General features: G+C 42.0%; 1 protein-coding gene across 4 annotated transcripts in view; it reads right to left on the bottom strand.

The window, feature by feature from the left end:
* The window catches only part of SLC22A15 (solute carrier family 22 member 15), a 93,219-nt gene extending 75,973 nt beyond the window's left edge, over window positions 1-17,246 (bottom strand). The window contains exons 1-2 of one of the 4 annotated variants that reach the window (XR_010152677.1): window positions 17,044-17,239; window positions 1,521-1,733 (exon numbers count right to left, since the gene is read on the bottom strand). Coding sequence is in view for 2 of the 4 variants with exons in the window: in XM_001148217.6 (XP_001148217.1) it covers window positions 1,521-1,733; window positions 17,044-17,130 (300 nt within the window). In the remaining 2 variants the exon portion in view is untranslated. Of the gene's footprint in view, window positions 1-1,520; window positions 1,734-17,043 lie in introns of all 4 variants that reach the window. The other 3 variants (XR_010152673.1, XM_001148217.6, XM_009428599.5) reach the window with 3 other exon arrangements.
* Window positions 17,247-17,656: the final 410 nt, after the last annotated feature.

The raw sequence follows: 17,656 nt of genomic DNA, 5'->3' as shown, positions 1-17,656 counted from the left end.
GTCCTGAATGTAACTCATAGGGTCTCTACTGTGTTCCGTGTGCTGTGGGAGAATCATTGGAGGTTTCTAAGTGAAGAGTAATGTCAGGAATTGCAATCAGAAATGCTGCTTTGGTGGTCACTCAAAAAGTTAGTATAGTAACTTTTAGGAGTGGGGCACTCCACGGAGGACTCCTAAGAAAAGGCCAAGAAAACATCATCCTTGGCATGTCTCCCCTTTTTTTAGTATGCCTCATCCAAAGCAGGATTATCAAAATAGTCAGCAACAGGTAAGGCTGGCTAGGCCATGGTGCAGACATACATACAGACAGACAGACACACACACACACACACACATACTCTCACACACTCACACACACAGGAGAGTGGCTTCCAGGAAGGAGTGGTTAAGGAATTTTGGGAGAGCTAACTAGCATGGCAACCAGAACTGAGAGCTGGCAAGGGTCCCAGAGGCCCCCTGTTGTACCACTCATTTACCCCATTAACTGGATTACAGGGTCCAAGGATGGGGCCAGGGTGTCAACAGCGTCAACAGACACATGGGTAGCTTCAGAGGAGCAGGCTAAGGAAAGGAGAGTATTTCTACATTTTAACAACCAACACCAGTGCCTTCCAGCTGACCATGAGATCTGCCCCCATCCAGGATTTCTCTTCACCAGACCATCTACCCTCAGATTCTTTACCTCTGGCTGGCTCAGAAGGACCAGAAACTTCTCTCTGGCCAGCAAAGCCCCCTTGAAAGTAAGGCTTCCTGACCATACTAAGTGGTACTGTCGTTTACATTGTACAGTCAAGGTGCCCCATATGGTCTACACACAGGACTTGACTTAAAAATGAACTATAGGCCAGGCGCGGTGGCTCATGCCTGTAATCCCAGCACTTTGGGAGGCCGAGGTGGGTGGATCACCTGAGTCAGGAGTCCAAGAGCAGCCTGGTCAACATGGTGAAATCCCGTCTCTACTAAAACTACAAAAAAAAATTAGCCAGGCATGGTGGTGGGTGCCTGTAATCTCAGCTACTTGGGAGGCTGAGGCAGGAAAATTGCTTGAACCCGGGAGGCAGAGGTTGCAGTGAGCTGAGATTGCGCCACTGCACTCCAGCTTGGGCAACAAAGCAAGACTCCGTCTCGAAAAAAAAAAAAAAAAAAAAAAAAGAACTATGGGTGTTATATATGAATCGTTACATTTCCCTGTGTTAATTTCTGCATATTTAATAAAGAGAGATTAAAGTTTTAATTCACTTTTTAAAAGGACATCATAATCAACATACTGTTCTTTTGGAGTTTGTATCTTTTCATCTAACTAGTTTGGAAAGATTCAAGCTTCTCCCATGTGTAGTAAGAGGAAAAGGAATGTGTTCTCATAGAATGTTCTCCTTTGATACATTAAAACCTTTAACTTTTAAATTTACTAGAAAGTTATTTGAAAATGTGGCTGATATTTAAATCAGCAAGACAAAAAAAGTAGCTCTATCTGGACAAAGAGAGACATTTATTTAGTGATTGGAACAGCCTGTTGTTACCTCCGAGGCGATGGAGGTGAAGCTGCTGCTGAAATGCACGTGCTTATGGATCTCACTGCCGTTGGCTGTCAGGAGCCAGTCCCCAAAGGCCTGGTCTTCACCAGCTGACTGGTTACCGTGGCTCTGATTTGGCAGGAGCTCTGCCAGGTCCCAGTGGTAGGATGGCGTGGCCCCAACCAGTGCAATGAGGATGGCCTCCGTGGCCACGTAGAGCTGAAAGAGCAAACACACAGAACCAAACACTGCAGATATTTGCCATCAATGTTGAAGACACTTAGCAGGCTTGCAAACCTTGAAAGATCAGTGTCTTGCTTTTGTATTTTTATGAGCTACAGATATAAGCCACATCAGAAACAAAGGAAAAAAACATGAAAAAGAACCTTTGTGATCTACCACGAACAGAATCATTGGCAATCCCACTTGTAAAACACTTTATACTTTTTCAGAGGTTTTCTTTCTTTGAGATATTTCTGATGCTAAAGACACTGCTTATATGCTTATATGGTTCAAAAGTAGAAGGGCAGGGAAAACATTATTTGCTCTGATTTAAAAGAGTAACATTCCAGCTATTATCTCTTCAACACTATATCTTCAGGTCAGATAAGCATTCACTAGGGGGTTGGGGCATCTTGGCCTTGGATTCATGATCTAAACAAGAGACTTTCTGTAGTATAATTGTCTCAGAAAACAATATATATTGTATTGTTTTACTAAAGCAGGTAAGCATAATATGTACTAGAGTAGGCACTATTTTAAAATATGATATACAGTTCATAATAAGATTTTAAGAAATTCAAAGTCCCAGCTATAGATATTCATTTTGTAACGTTGAGTTGTACCTAGTCTTGGTTTGATCTAACCATAGTTGTCCCCCTGCAAAGAAAATATACTTCACGCATTCATTCAAGAAATATACTTCACACATTCATTCAAGAAATATTTATTAAACATATATGCCATTTGTCACTGATTGTTCTGGGCTTTACAGCTACTTGAAATTGGGTTTATAAGTCAAGCCCTATTGCAATCTTTTTGTGCTATGGATTTTTAGTATTAACTCCCATTGTTGGATGATTATTTCAAGTTTAACATTTATTAAGAAAACACATAATTAGTCTGCTCCAGAGTAAGACAATCTAAATAAACTATCCCTATTAACTTAGAACTTGATGTCTTAAAATACCTTTAATCATCGCTCCTGCAGTCCCAGCACTTTGGGAGGCCGAGGCAGGTGGATCACTTGAGGTCAGGAGTTTGAGACCAGCCTGGCCAACATGGTGAAACCCCATCTCTACCAAAAATACACAAATTTTCCGGGTGTGGTGGTGGGCACCTGTAATTCCAGCTAGTCGGGAGGCTCAGACAGGAGAATCGCTTGAACCCAGCAGGTGGAAGTTGCAGTGAGCTGAGATCACGCACGCCACTGCACTCCAGCCTGGGCGACACAGCGAGACTCTGTATCAAAAAACAAAAAACAAAAAAACAGATGTGATGTTTCCATTCTGCGTAAGGCTGAGAGGATCTAAGGCATTCTCAATCTACTTTGAGTCCATCGATGGTGGGCCTCTCTGGAGAGGTACAAAGCTGCCATGGGTCAGGATGCTGGGTGATTTATTATACACTGCAAGGGAAAGTAAGTTCCTAGACTTATATGTTTCCTGGCTCCTATTTGCATACTGTTACAGAAGTTTTCGAATAGGAGGTAATCAGCTTATAAAAATAAAAACCTTACTAATTATAAGAACAGATAGATTACACATTTAGCAGCAGCTATAATTACAAAGCCACTTACACCCATTTAGTAACTGCCCCTGATTATTATACTCTGCTGAAATTTAATTGATGGGTATAAAGCAATGAAAAACATGGGGCAAGGGAACTCGGGAGGAGAGGACTTGAAACACACGTTCTAGTGAATGCACAGCCTTCAATTAGGCAAAGCAAACTCGTCATGTTTTCTAAATGTACCCTTTCCTACCTTTATTCATACCATTCGCTTCGCCTGGAAGGCACTTTCTCCTGCTGCAAGTGTTTGAGCTTTCCCATCCTCCAAGACGCAACACAGATATCACCTCCTCCATGAAGACTTCCTTACTGTCTTGCTTGTGTCTCCAAGCCCTCCAGAAGTCCTCTCCTGTTTCTTGCTGCTCACTCCTAAAGCTCCATCTAGACTTTTGAGAGCATGAACCATTTCCTTCACTGTATTATATTTATGTATTTGCTTATCTTAATTTTGTTCTATTGAAATATACTCTCCTTAAAGGCAGGATCTAAGTCTGATTCACCTTTGAGCTTCCAAAGCAAATAACCCAGGGCCTACACACTCAACATGTGAATGAATAAATGACCAGGATGGAATACCAATAATAGCACATGCCTTTATAATGCTAACTATGTGCGAGGCACTATTCAAAGTTTCTTTTGAATATATGTTAACATATCTTTTTTTTTTTTTTTTTTGAGACTGAGTTTCGCTCTTGTCACACAGGCTGGAGTGCAATGGTGTGATCTTGGCTCACTGCAACCTCTGCCTCCCGGATTCAAGTGATTCTCATGCCTCGGCCTCCCGAGTAGCTGGGATTACAGGTACCTGCCAATGCATCCAGCTAATTTTTGTATTTTTAGTAGAGACGAGGTTTCATCATGTTGGCCAGGCTGGTCTTGAACTCCTAATCTCCAGTGATCCACCTGCCTCGGCCTCCCAAAATGCTGGGATTACAGGCACGAGCCACTGTGCCTGGCCAACATATCATATTTTATCTGGATTGTTCTAGGATAAGCAACCTTACAGATAAAAGAAGAAATGCTCCAAAGGGTCCTCTAATCTGAGGCATGGTCCATTATGAAGGACACCATTCTCAATAAAGCCAGTTTGGAGAAAACAACTCAAAAATAAAGTGATGTTGCTATATACCCTTATTCATAATGTAGGGAATAGTGAAATCTACCTAATCAGTATTATCTGTATTAATCAGTATTAACCAGTTTTCTTTCTAGCAACCTGCAGGCAGAATAAGCACTTTCCACTTTTCTCATCTTCTCTGTTCTCCTCCCACTCTTCACAATGTCTTCCTCACCCACCTCCTGCACATGCACACACACCCACACAAACACACACACACACACACACACACACACATCCAAGGCCCTCACAGAACACATAGGTCCACAGCTTTATGCCACCAGAAGAGTCAGAAACTTGCAACTCCTCTATGCAGTGCCAGCCTCAATAAAACAGTGTTAGCCTTTTTGTCTCCTCCAATACCCATAGTCATGCTTACTTTTGCTAACCATAAGGGAGACAGAAGAGGCAAGCAGTAATGATACTGTTTCATAAATGCTATGAAAGGGGTACTATGAGAAATTAGGTCAGAGAGGCAATGCTTAAACACTGCATTCAGATTAATACTAGGTCCTCGGCCCGGTGCAGTGGCTCACACCTGTAATCCCAGGACTTTGGGAGGCCAAGGTGGGTGAATCATTTGAGGTCAGGAGTTCGAGACCAGCCTGACCAACATGGTGAAACCCTGTCTCTACTAAAAATACAAAAAAAAAAAATTAGCTGGGCATGGTGGCACATGCCTGTAATCCCAGCTACTTGGGAGGCTGAGGCAGAAGAACTGCTTGAACCCAGGAGACGGAGGTTGCAACGAGCTGAGATTGCACCACTGCACTCCAGCCTGGGTGACAGAGAGATTCCCCCCTCAAAAAATAGATCCTCTATTCTGCAGTCACTTGCACAAGGGTCATATGGTCATAGAAAGTCAAAGATGGCTTAGCATTAACTAGCCATGGGGAAGAATCACCTACACATAGAATATGGGGGTGGTTCTCTTTGGTTTGCTATCTTTGGCTGTGACAAATTCACACAGCTCACATTGTATTCCTTTCCCCCCCAAAAACAAAAATATTCGCTCGTTCTTCTCTCCACTGTTATCTACAACTACCATGCACACATTCACCCACATATTTTTGCCTAATAAAATTGCACCCATCAGCAGATGGGCCTTAAAGCCACAAAGAGCAACCACTATCCATTGTCTACCAGAGTGGGAATAACAACATCTCAAATAAATCATTATCTTCTCTAGCTCTACCTCTAGGGAAGGAGAACAAGTGCCACAGATGGCTGGATTTTTTTCCCCCTTTCAATGTAATTATAATTAGAAAAATGACTAAAATGCACTAGGGGATTGAAATTTTTAAAGTTTCAAGAAGTGAAGGTTTTTAAAGTAATTTCATATTAACACCATTAAGAGCTCTTATAATACTTCTCAGGAAACCAAAAAAGTCTCCTATAAATTATCTCATCACAATATCTTGTGCTGTGAAGTCATGGTTCAGTACAATGTTTATTTTTTTAAGTAGGAAAAATGAGATACAGAACGATTAAGTAAATTGTTCAATGTTATATAAAACACTAATTGCAAAACCAGGATGAGAACGAGAACCACTTAACTTTGGGGCCAGAGCTTTTTTCGGAGAAAATAAAGGGAGGGGAGAAATCAAAGATTATTTTATTGTTGCCATTACCTTTAGTTTTTGTATGCATTTAGTACTCAGTTACCTAATTGACTCAATCAAAAGCATTACATAAGCAAGACCATAATCATGAAGACAGGATTATATGCCCAGTGTCCAGCAAAGTGGGTATTCAATAAATATTTGTTGGTTGACTTACTAATACTAGCTATTTTTTTGTGTAAAATTTGAGACACACTAACACACCCGGAGTAACTGGTGCCTCTAAATACTGTTTCTTCCTCATTTTAATCTATCTACATTGGCTGGACGCGGTGGCTCATGCCGGTAATCCCAGCACTTTGGGAGGCCGAGGCAGGCAGATCACAAGGTCAGGAGATCGAGACCATCCTGGCTAACACAGAGAAACCCCATCTCTAATAAAAATACAAAAATTAGCCGGGCGTGGTGGCAGGCGCCTGTAGTCCCAGCTGCTGGGGAGGCTGAGGCAGGAGAATGGCGTGAACCCGGGAGGCGGAGCTTGCAGTGAGCCGAGATTGCGCCACTGCACTCCAGCCTGGGCGACAGAGCAAAACTCCGTCTCAAAAAAAAAAAAAAAATCTATCTGCATTATGACACCAGATCAATCTCCCTGAAACTCCTCATGAAACTCTTCCAGTCAAAACGTATTAATGGATAAATGATAAGTTTTCTAGCATTCCAGATCCTCCACCACATGGTCCAGGTGCTAACTAATCTGCATTCAAGCTTCCTCTACCAGCCTATTCAATTCCCCTAACATGACTTATTCACTGTGTGGTGTGAAAGCAGTGGAATCTGTTATCCGAGTCTGAACCTCAGCTCTAATTAAACCTTGAGCAAATCCAAACCTCTCTGTTTCGTTTTCTTCCAGTTAAGACCAGACGCTAATGGTACATCTTTATCCAAGTCATTAATATTCGTATTAACCCATCTTCAGTGTCAAGTGGGATTCCTCCATAGTCAACAGTGAATTGCATAGCACTGTACAAATAGCATATATTAGTGCTTCCCAAATTTAATGTGACTCCCTAAGTCTGGGGTGGGGGGTAAGAGTCTGCATTTCCAATAAGCTGCAACAACCAACAACCATACTCTGTGTAGCAAGGTCATAAGTTATTCCCTCCTCCACACTTATTCCAGTTTTATGTTTTTCTACCTGAAATGACCTTCCCATTTCTCCCTAAATCCAAGCTTCAAAGTTCAGTTCAAGCTCAGATATCTCTCTGACGGCTTCAACAAATCACTCTAGACCACACCGTCTCCCTTCTTAATTTCCAAAGCATTAGTTGGCTGTATTATTTACTGGGGAAATATTGCTTTGTATCATTATATAATGTGTAGATAATAGTTCAACTCTAATTTTCAATGATTTGTCACCTCCTGAAGGAAAGAAACCCTAATTTATACTGCTATTTCCCTCTAAAGAACCCAACACATTGCTATATACATAAAAGTCTATCTCATATATATATCAAATATGTATAGTCTATCAAATACATTTTTTAACTAACTCCTTGCATAATGGTATAACCAAAAAAAAAGATGAAAAAAAAACTAGTAACTCTGTTACCTAATTTTTGCTCCAATCACTAATTAAGACTAGGCCAGGTGCGGTGGCTCATGCCTATAATCCCAGCATTTTAGGGAGCCAAGGCAGGAGGATCACTTGAGTCCAGGAGTTCAAGACCAGCCTGGGCAACATAGTGAGACTCCACCTCGATTTAAAAATAAATTTAAAAAAAATTCTGGACAAAGTATTTAATCGCATCTGTTTCTCTCTCTCTTTTTTTTTTTTTTTTTTTTTTGAGATGGAGTCTCGCTCTGTCACGCAGGCTGGAGTACAGTGGCGCGATCTCGGCTCACTGTAACCTCTGCCTCCTGGGTTCAAGCAATTCTCTGCCTCAGCCTCCCGAGTAGCTGGGATTACAGGCACCCGCCACCACACCCAGCTAATTTTTGTATTTTTAGTAGAGACAGGGTTTCACCATGTTGGCCAGGCTGGTCTTGAACTCCTGACCTTGTGATCCACCTGTCTTGGCCTGCCAAAGTGCTGGGATTACAGGCATGAGCCACCGCACCCGGCCTTCTCTCTCTTTTTCAAGTAAAATGGTAACACCACCAGCTGACCATCCCTTCTTCTTCAACGGTTTAATTTAAAAAAAAAAAAAACAAAATTGTAACAAGCACCAAAACTTTGCAACACATTATATTATGCACCTCAGACGATAAAATGGATAAAAAGTAGTCTTTTCCTTCAAGGCACATACATTCAAATGAGGACAACAAACAGTCATATGTCATACATCACTCAACAACTGGGATACATTCTGAGAAATGTGTCCTTAGGCGAGTCCATCATTGTGCAAACGTCAGAGTGCACTTACACAAACCTAGATCTATAACCTCCCACACACCTAGGTTATATGGCATAGCCTATTCCTCCTAGGCTACAAATCTGTAAGGCATGTTACTATACTGAATATTGTTGGTAACTACAACACAATGGTGAATATCTGTATTTCTAAACATACCTAACATAGAAAATATACAATAAAAGATTTTTTAAATGGTACACCTGTAAAGGACACTTACCATGAACAGAGCCTGCGGGACTGGAAGTTGCCCTGCGTGAGTCACTGAATGAGGAGTGAATGGATGTGAAGGCCTAGGACACTACAGTAGATTTTGTAAACAATGTACAGTTAGGCTAAATTTATTTTTTTAATTATTTCTCCAATAATAATTAAACTTACTGTAGCTTTTCTACATTTTAAACTTAAAATGTTTTAACTCTTTGACTCTTTTGTAGTAACACAGCTAAAAACACAAACACATTATATAGCTGTACAAAAATATTTTCTTTCTTTATATCCTTATTCTATAAGCTTTTTTCTATTTTTAAAAATTTTTTGAACTTATTTGTTAAAACCTAAGACACACACACATTAGCCTAGACCTACACAGAGTCAGGATCAATACCACTGTCTCTGCCTCCACATCTTGTCCCAATGGAAGGTCTTCAGGAAAACAACATCCTGAAGACATGGAACCCTCATCTCCTATCACACCATGCCTTCTTCTGGACTGTCTCCCGAAGAATCTGCCTGAGGCTGGTTTACAGTTAACTTTTTTTTGCAAGTAGAAGGAGTACACTCTAAAATAACAATTAAAAATATAGCACAGGAAATACTAGGCAATAGGAATTTTTCAGTTCCATTATGATCTTATGGGCCCAGTGTCGCATATGTGATTATTGACAGAAACATCGTTATGTGGGGCATGACTGTATATCCAAAGCTGTAAATACAAGGTGGATTGTGATGAATGCTATATTAGCCATACTGGGAATGAAGTTCATGAGAACACAAAGAATGGAGATGTGAATTCCACCTAGGAGAATCAGGAGAAGGTTGTTAATATGATACTTGAGCAGGTAGTAAAGGCTGCTAAGGAGTTAATGAAAACAAAACTCAGGAAAAGAAATTATTTGGTAAAGCAATAGCCCAATCAGAGTCAGGAAAGTAAAGAATATATCTTTACATAACTGGGAAGAATTATATGGCTAGCTCAGCTTTTCCCTAACTTCAGTCATCTGAGTACCCCTTGCTAGTTTTCACATGCCCATTTTCTGTCTGCTAGTATTTACTCAATAGTCTTCTTTAAAATCAATTCAAATGTTTTAATTTTAGTAAATTAACATAAAATAGAATTTTATATCAATTCAGACATCACTTGGCAGGTGGAACTACAAAAATATGCACAATGTTAGAATGCCAAGTGTTAGCTAGTATGTTTTTATTTAAAGTGGGCCACAGGAGACATTTTCAGGCTAGATTTGGGAGAGGGGTGAAAGTGAAAGAGCAGCTGTTTTTGCATTTTATGCCCAGGTTGGGGCAGGTGCCTTAGTGCCTCACATAGCTTACCACTTATGTGCTGGTCCACCTCGTTGGCGTGGCACAGTCATGAGGCTGCAACCACTCCACCTTCCCATGGATCCTCCTTCAGCTGCTCTGACTCCTTGCCCAGGTACACGTTTAATTCTATGATGAAAGGCAGCCACTTCATCAAGGTTGGAGGCAGGGAGAATGATACAGATTCCAGTCACTTCTGATGGGCTCCAGATCATATCTTCCCTTCTCGACTGCCTGTCCTGCAGACTTCAAGCTCCAGCATCACACACAAAGACAACAGCCTTACAGGGCCTGCTGAACGAGCTCCCGCAACAGTATACAGTCAAATCTCCATAATGAATGATGCATCGATTATACATATATAATCTTACATAAACACACATACACACACATGCACGCGTGCACACACACACACACATCTCCATCCTAGGGGTCCTGCTTCTCCAGTAGAACTATGACTGACACAACATTAAACAAATAAGGCAAAATATCTGCATTTATTAAATCTGGAAGTAAGTACATGTGGGTTTGTGATATTACTCTCTGTATTTTTCCATCAGAAATGTCTCATAATTTTAAAAGAAGTTTTAAAAGAAAATGAATAAATACAATAAAACAGAATAATATTAAGTTCCAACTAGATAATGTTTTCTACTGAAGCTCCTCTAATTCTTTCATGCTAGCTCATTCCCTTTGTTAAAACAGAAATATTTGGAAATGTTTTTAGAAGTGCTAACACCAAATGAGACTTTCTCCTTAGATAAACACGACTAAAGAAGGCTCCAGAAGGGCATAACTCTATCACTTATTAAGAGTTAATGCTATTTAATACAATTTCCATATATCTACCATGCAGGCTATTCTGCAGAGAATGCAGAAAGAGATAGGATTAGAAATAACTGATGGATTACATAGAATCAAAAACAAAAGTGAAAAGATATCCTTAGAAAGAGGGCAGAAACATGTCTTCCTCTTGGACATGTTCCCTAACAGAGAAGGTATTTAAGATAGATGAGGATGAAAAAAACTTTTGAAGTGAAAGGAAACGATGTTTAGAAAATTTACACCAGGTAACCTCTATTTTATCCACGAAGTTGGGACAAAAAGCATCTAAGTAGAACTATATGAATGGAATCAGGAGAAGTCTGGGCTTGAGAAGACTGATAAACAATCAACTGGCAAGAAGTAAAGGTCAGAACAGAAGAAAGAACCAATACCATGGGCTGCGTGGGTTTGTGAACTTGAAAAAGAGGAAGCATAACATATGCAACACAAAAGAACTGAATAGCAAATTATACTATGGCCATATATTGAAATACCATGCTACAGCCACTAAAAAATATGTAGTTGTTCCTTTACGTGCATAGCAACGCATTCACAACATTGCTGAGAGACAAAATGCAGTTATGATACATATTTCTGCAAAAAAGATGGATATACAATATTTATATAATAAAGAGTCTGGAAGGCTATACACCAAAATGTGAGCATGCTTTACTTTAGGGTGGTAGAATCACTAGTGATTTGTATTAATTTCTATATTTTCTCTTTTTTCTACAATCACCATATGCCATTTGTTGAGTACTATATGATGTCCCATGAAGGCAGATATCAATTTGCATGAGTGTTCGGTCAAAGAAGTCAGAGAGGAGAGTCCCGAGCTGTGTGCATCTTTGGATTTGAGAGTCTTTTTCTTCTAAGGCAACCTCTAATTGTGGTTATGAACCAAGCTGGTATTCTGAAACCTAGGGTCAACACTGCTCCAAGGCCAATTAATTGTTGGGCATTGGGAAACTCTGAGAAATCCTAAACTTGCAAAACAAATTAAACTTTCGTGATCCAGCCATTTCCAAGCGCACAGTAGAGACTGATGGGTCATTTGCCTAATAACAATTGCCTAATAATGCCATCTTGCAGCAGAGTAGCACAGCATTCAAGCCTAGTGTTCTTTCTGCCATATTCACATTGCCTGTCCTCGTGACTTTAATGACTATTTTTGTGCTATCTTGGAAGATAATACCTTCACTGTCAAGGCACAAGTCAAACAGCCAGGGATGGCCTTGGAAGGCATTCGGCTGGGGGTTTGGGGGCTGCAGAGGTATCAGTCTAGTTGCTTTCCATGGAATGTCCTAATTCTTGAGACATCCAGGCTCAAAGGAGCTCCTTAACCCTTCTGGAGGCCTCCTGTATCTCTACAGCCTCCCTAGAGGAAAATCTGTCTAATAGATCAACAACTTTATCTGCTTTACACTAGGGGGCAGTGTCTGTCTATGGACAACAACAGTTTTCCTGAGGGTGTGGGGGCCAGTGTGGGTTTGGTTTCTTTGACCAAACCACTGTGTTTGTCTCTTTGCCCCACCCACCTAAACTGGTGAAAGGCAAAAGTTCCCAGATCACCATAAACCCTCAGGAGACCCAACCTCCAGGCCACTGTGTGAGGGCTAATTGAAATAAAATTTGACAGTAGGAGCTGCATAAAACTTGCTCAAACTGACAGAGAGCCCTGGTAAATGGCCACATGTTTTGGACTCATGAGAGGGTCTTAGTAAGACCATAGGTTCTCATCATGGCTGAAGCCTCAGTGATGGTGAGAACATCCTGGGGATGACAGTTAGTCTTTTATAACTGAACAAGGGCTTCACTAATGCTTATGGTGTGAACTTCATCACTTGCTTATGCCAGGGAGGTTAGAAGAACCAGCTATGATCTCAGCCATATCTCATCAAACCTAAGAATTTCCTGTGGAGGGACATGGTGCCACGTATAAGCAGATAGGGAAGGTAAGCTGTGATAGCATTCTACATGAAGTTTAACAAAACAGGCTGAATAAAACTCACTCTACCCCACCCTCCTGTGTTTAAAGGACCACAATTCACAGCCATAATTGATCAAAGGAATATTGATTTTTAAAAAAGAATGAACCATTATTCTCATACAGCAAACTATAGTATTCTCTCTTAGATATGCATATCTTCTTCCCTTTACCATCTTTTCACTTAAAAATATTTAATATGGAAAAGCAAAAAATAAGATTCATGAAACTACTATCACAATTAACTAATGATAACAGATGCAATCTCCTTTGTACCCTCCCCTAAGCCCACCCCTTCCCTTCCTTCCCAAGAGGCAACCAATCTCATGAATTGGGTGTGGATCTTTCTACTCCATGTTCTTATATTTCTATACTGTTTATATATATTTATGAAACAAATATAGCATTGGTTTGTGTGTTTTTAAAATTTGTATTAAGAATATGTGTCACATAGTATACACTGTTCTGCTTTTTTTTCACTTAACATTGTGTTTTAGAAATTCCTCCATATAGTCAATATAGATCTAGTTCATTTATTTCAGACATTGTATTCTATTAAATTTATACCACATCTTATCCAGTCTTGTTTTGAAAGTCAGGTGGTTCTAACTTTTGTTATAATAGACAGTGTTGCAGTAAACATCTTACACATATCTCCCTATGCACGTGCTCAAGGGACAATGTGGGATGTGTACCTAGGAGTTCAATGCTAGGTTTTAATTCTACTAGATGGTGCCAAATTGTTCTCTAAATGGGTTATAGTTTCTATTTATCATTTCATCACACTTGTACTGTTAGATTGTTTAATGTTTGCTAATATAGCAAGTGTGAAATGGTATTTCATAGCCATTTTAATATGCCTGTCCCAGATGACCACTGAAGTTAAAACATCTTTTCGTGTGTTGACTATTACAGTTTCCTCTTCTGCAATCATTCTACTTTCTAAAATGCCGAGAAAAGCTATTTATTGCATGGATAATATTAATGCACTGGTCATTCCAGGATCTAAAAAATAAGGTTATTAAGAGTTTATATAAAAATAATGCATTCCTGAACACCAGAATCTAAGATGAGATTCATAGCACAGCATCACAATTTTGCTGGTGAATGCTTGTTATAGATTACATGTTCCTGATAGTAAATGGGGGTTTTAAATTCTGTGCAAATTATAATATAATGTATGATTCATGATTTTGAGGAAAATGACAAAGCAGGAGCCTCTGGCTTAGAACAAAGAAGTAACGTCCATTTTCATTTCATGTCTAAAGAAATCAAGAAACAATGAATTGTATTCCAACCCTCCTCCTCCAGAGAGCCTAGACAACAAGCAAACACATACACAAACACAAAATAGTGACGATGGCAGCAACTCGGAATCACCATCAGAAGAGAAACAGTAATATGCTAAATAGAATTATTCCTATTTAAATATCACAGATAGCTCTGATCCTAAGGAGAGCAAGTACATTTTGATGGTAAGAATGTTTCTAACTGTAAAGCTTATTGCTTATTCATAAGTCAACCATTTTTACATAGGCAATCTTTTTCCCTTCACTTTTTGTTTATGTACATTAATACCACATATCACCATTTTCAGGGCATTTGCATCTTATGCTGAGGAAAAATCTGCAAAATCTGCATCTGTTCTTTAGCTATCTCAAAGTTGAATGCTATTGAGATTCCAAAAATTGTGTTTGCAAGGAGTATGAGGGCAAGTCTCCTAGCCAAAGGAAACTGGATAGTGAAGTAACTTTTGATGATCTACATGATGGTACCAATAATTCAAGAAAACAGTTAACCAAAAACCCTTTAGAAGTGGCTTTGCTCTGTGGTTTTGTCCTCTTAGTTTGAACATGGATGTTTTGGGGTAAAGGGAAAATCATTTTTAAAAATAATAATAATGGTCCCAGAAGAAGGAGAATGTTAAAAGGCCTGTAAAGTTTCCACCTCTGTCCTTCTGGTTTTGTGCCTCTCAGCTGGGGTTAATCATTATCAAATTGCAGATGGGGAGAAGGCTCCCACTGAAGCAGAGGCTCCCTCTCTCTGGCCTTGTTGCTGTGTTGTTGGTCTGCCCCTTCCTTGGGCAATGGTACGAAAACTCCTTTGATTTTAAAAGCAGACAAACCCCCTTTCATTTAAGGCAACTGTGTAAAAAGGGCTTCTTACTCTGCTGGGGGAAGCAAAACCTCATCCCCAAGAATGATGAAATCACCTGTGATACAACTGAGCAATGGGACTCCACAGTACTCCCACTCCACAGACCAGCTGCCCTAATCCAAAACATCTCCAACAACAGACTTGGTAGAGAGGTCTTTGGAGATATCCACTCTCATACCCAGGGTAGCTCTGGGTGGCTCTACAACCCCCTGGATCATGTATCTCAATGGGGTAACTGAGTCCTTAAAAACACGTAGCATGTGAAGGATTCACTTTTGCCTAGGCTGGCATCTCCTCCACTGGTATAAGCACAGCTACAGGGCATCTTCCCACCCACATCTATAAGATAAACAATCAGTCACTCATCCCCAACACTCTAAGACCTGGTCCTTGTACCGCAAATACTGACCATAAATCAGCCAAGGTTTAGTGAACGGTCATAGGCATGGGCTTGGAACTTTTTGATAGCAAACTCTAACTAACTGGGTCAACCATAAATAAAAGTAAGTTAGAGAAACTTAACAGGTCCTAAACTGAGAACATTGGCCTTTTTAGAACCTCACTCTACTGAAGACAAACTTACTCCAAGTTAGTGGATACTTGGCTAGGCAAATAAGAAAATGATAACAGGAAGTGAAGGGTAGGGATAGAGGGATGGGGAGCTAGGATTGTTCAAGAAAGGATGTATGTTCCTGGAATTCATGGCTGGAACAGAAAAAAAGGGTTTTCTCAAAGAAACTGTTATAAATAAAGATCAGGCAACATGGTTGCAATTCTTCTTTCTCGGTATTAAATACTCTTATCATTTAGCTTGAACGTTTTTTCTCCCTGGGGAAAGCTTGTTTAAAGCTAAAACAACGAGCTTAAAAGAACTTCAGAATACCACATATTCGTGAGCTGAGAACTGTTCGGCTAGAAAAAGAACTGACTCCATCATTTGAACCGTTTCTGGCTGATGATGAAATCAGCTGAACTTCCAAACATTTTAATCAATAAGTCAACCCCTACCTTCCCCCATCTTCCTGTTGAGTCACTGTCTTATGCAAGCTTTAAGCAACTTGTGGACTGGCGGCTATATCCATGACCACTCTGTACTTCCTGCAGAATAACTATCATCACATGCTAACTAAATTACTTAACTGTCTGCCTGCCCCACCCGCAGCCACTGGAATGCAAGCTCCTGAGGGCAGTGAATGATTTGTCCACCATGGCATCCCTATGTTCAGCACATCCTAGCCCGTATTAAACGTGTTGACTGAAGGAAAGAGTAAAATGGCTGGCTCACAGCAAATACTAAGAAAGGATTTGTGAATGAAATGCCTCTGGCATATTGAGAGAAGCGACTAATGTCAAATGAGCCATTTAAGTTGGTGAAGGACTAATCCTTGCCTGGCGCAGTTAATCTGTAGTGACCTTTCGCATATGGAATCGATATTTTGAGGCTGGGGTGTACAAGTAGGTTCTGAGAATTCTTTATAATGAAGAAGTGATTCCATTTGATAACCACACATGGTAGATGGCACTATTCGGCTTACGGGAGTCTCAGCCCAAGGCTGGCGCAGGGCCGAATGAGCCAGCAGAACTTAAACCAGAGGGAAATAAATCCTATGCTTTGAAAGCCCCTAGAAGAGTAAGCCCCCTCAAGCCCAGGAAAAGGGGCAGAGGACACCCGGCGCAGAGGGAGGCGATCCTAGACACAACCTTTTGTCTGCAGATTATCAAGACTGTGTCCTAGATTCCAAGGTGACAGTGCCACAGGTAGGGTAACAATTCCCTTCATATTTGCAGCGTGTTATAGGCAACAGCGTAGGGCAGGTAACACAATTTTGCATCCCTCCTTAACCAGCATAGCGGCTGAGAAACCTCCCCCAACACGCTCCTTCCACCACTCAAGGTGGCGGGGTGGAGGGCCCGGCAGAACCCAAGAGGCTCTGAGGCCGGCCGGCGACCTTGACGCTGCCGGCCGGGCCCAGGCCACCGCGCGGCGCCTCGCCCCTGCCCCACCCCGACGCTCGCCACACCTCTGTGTTTGCAGAGCCTCGGCCTCGGCCCCGGCCCCGGCGGTCTGGGAGCGGACGCCTAGCCCTGCGCCGGGCGGCCCTGAAGAGGGAAATGCGGCTGCGGGGCCGCGGGGACTTACCTGCAGCAGCACGGCCAGCAGGAAGCACAAGTACATCTGGTAGATGCCCATCTCCCCCACCGCCTGGAACGCCTCCTCCACCTCCATGGCGGGCCGCGCGCAGGAACCCCGCCACCCCACCGCCCTCTCAGGCGCTGCCCTCCCGCCCAGCGCGGCAACCCCTGGGCGCCCGGCACCGGCTTGGACCCGCCGGGGCGGGGATGGAAGCGCTGGCGGCGGGGCCGGGGCGGGCCGGGCCGGGGCGGGGCGCCTGCGCGGGCGGCGGGGCTGTCAGGCTCGAGAGGTGGACGCCGGGCGGGGAGCGGGGAGCGGAGCCGGGCTACGCGGGGCGAGGGGCGAGGAGGGCGTTCGAGATCCGGGGCTGGATGCCCTGGACCCGGGCCTCTGGACTTCCTGTTTAAAAAAAAAAAATGGTGTTTTGGTGTACGTTTTGTTTTGAGAGGGACGGCTGTCTGCGCCTTAAAGTGAGGAAAGAGGAAGTGGGCCGGGCTGAGGGCCTGAGAAGAAACATCGGGACCGCGTCCGCGTGTGACCCAGGGCTCTGCCTACAGGGGACCCGCAGCTGGCGGGCGGCCTGGCGGCTCTCAGCAATGCCTGTCGTTTTGCCCAAACC

Source organism: Pan troglodytes, chromosome 1 (assembly GCF_028858775.2).
Source record: "Pan troglodytes isolate AG18354 chromosome 1, NHGRI_mPanTro3-v2.0_pri, whole genome shotgun sequence".
Taxonomy (NCBI): Eukaryota; Metazoa; Chordata; class Mammalia; order Primates; family Hominidae; genus Pan; species Pan troglodytes.
This window is presented reverse-complemented; position numbering and strand designations above follow the sequence as displayed.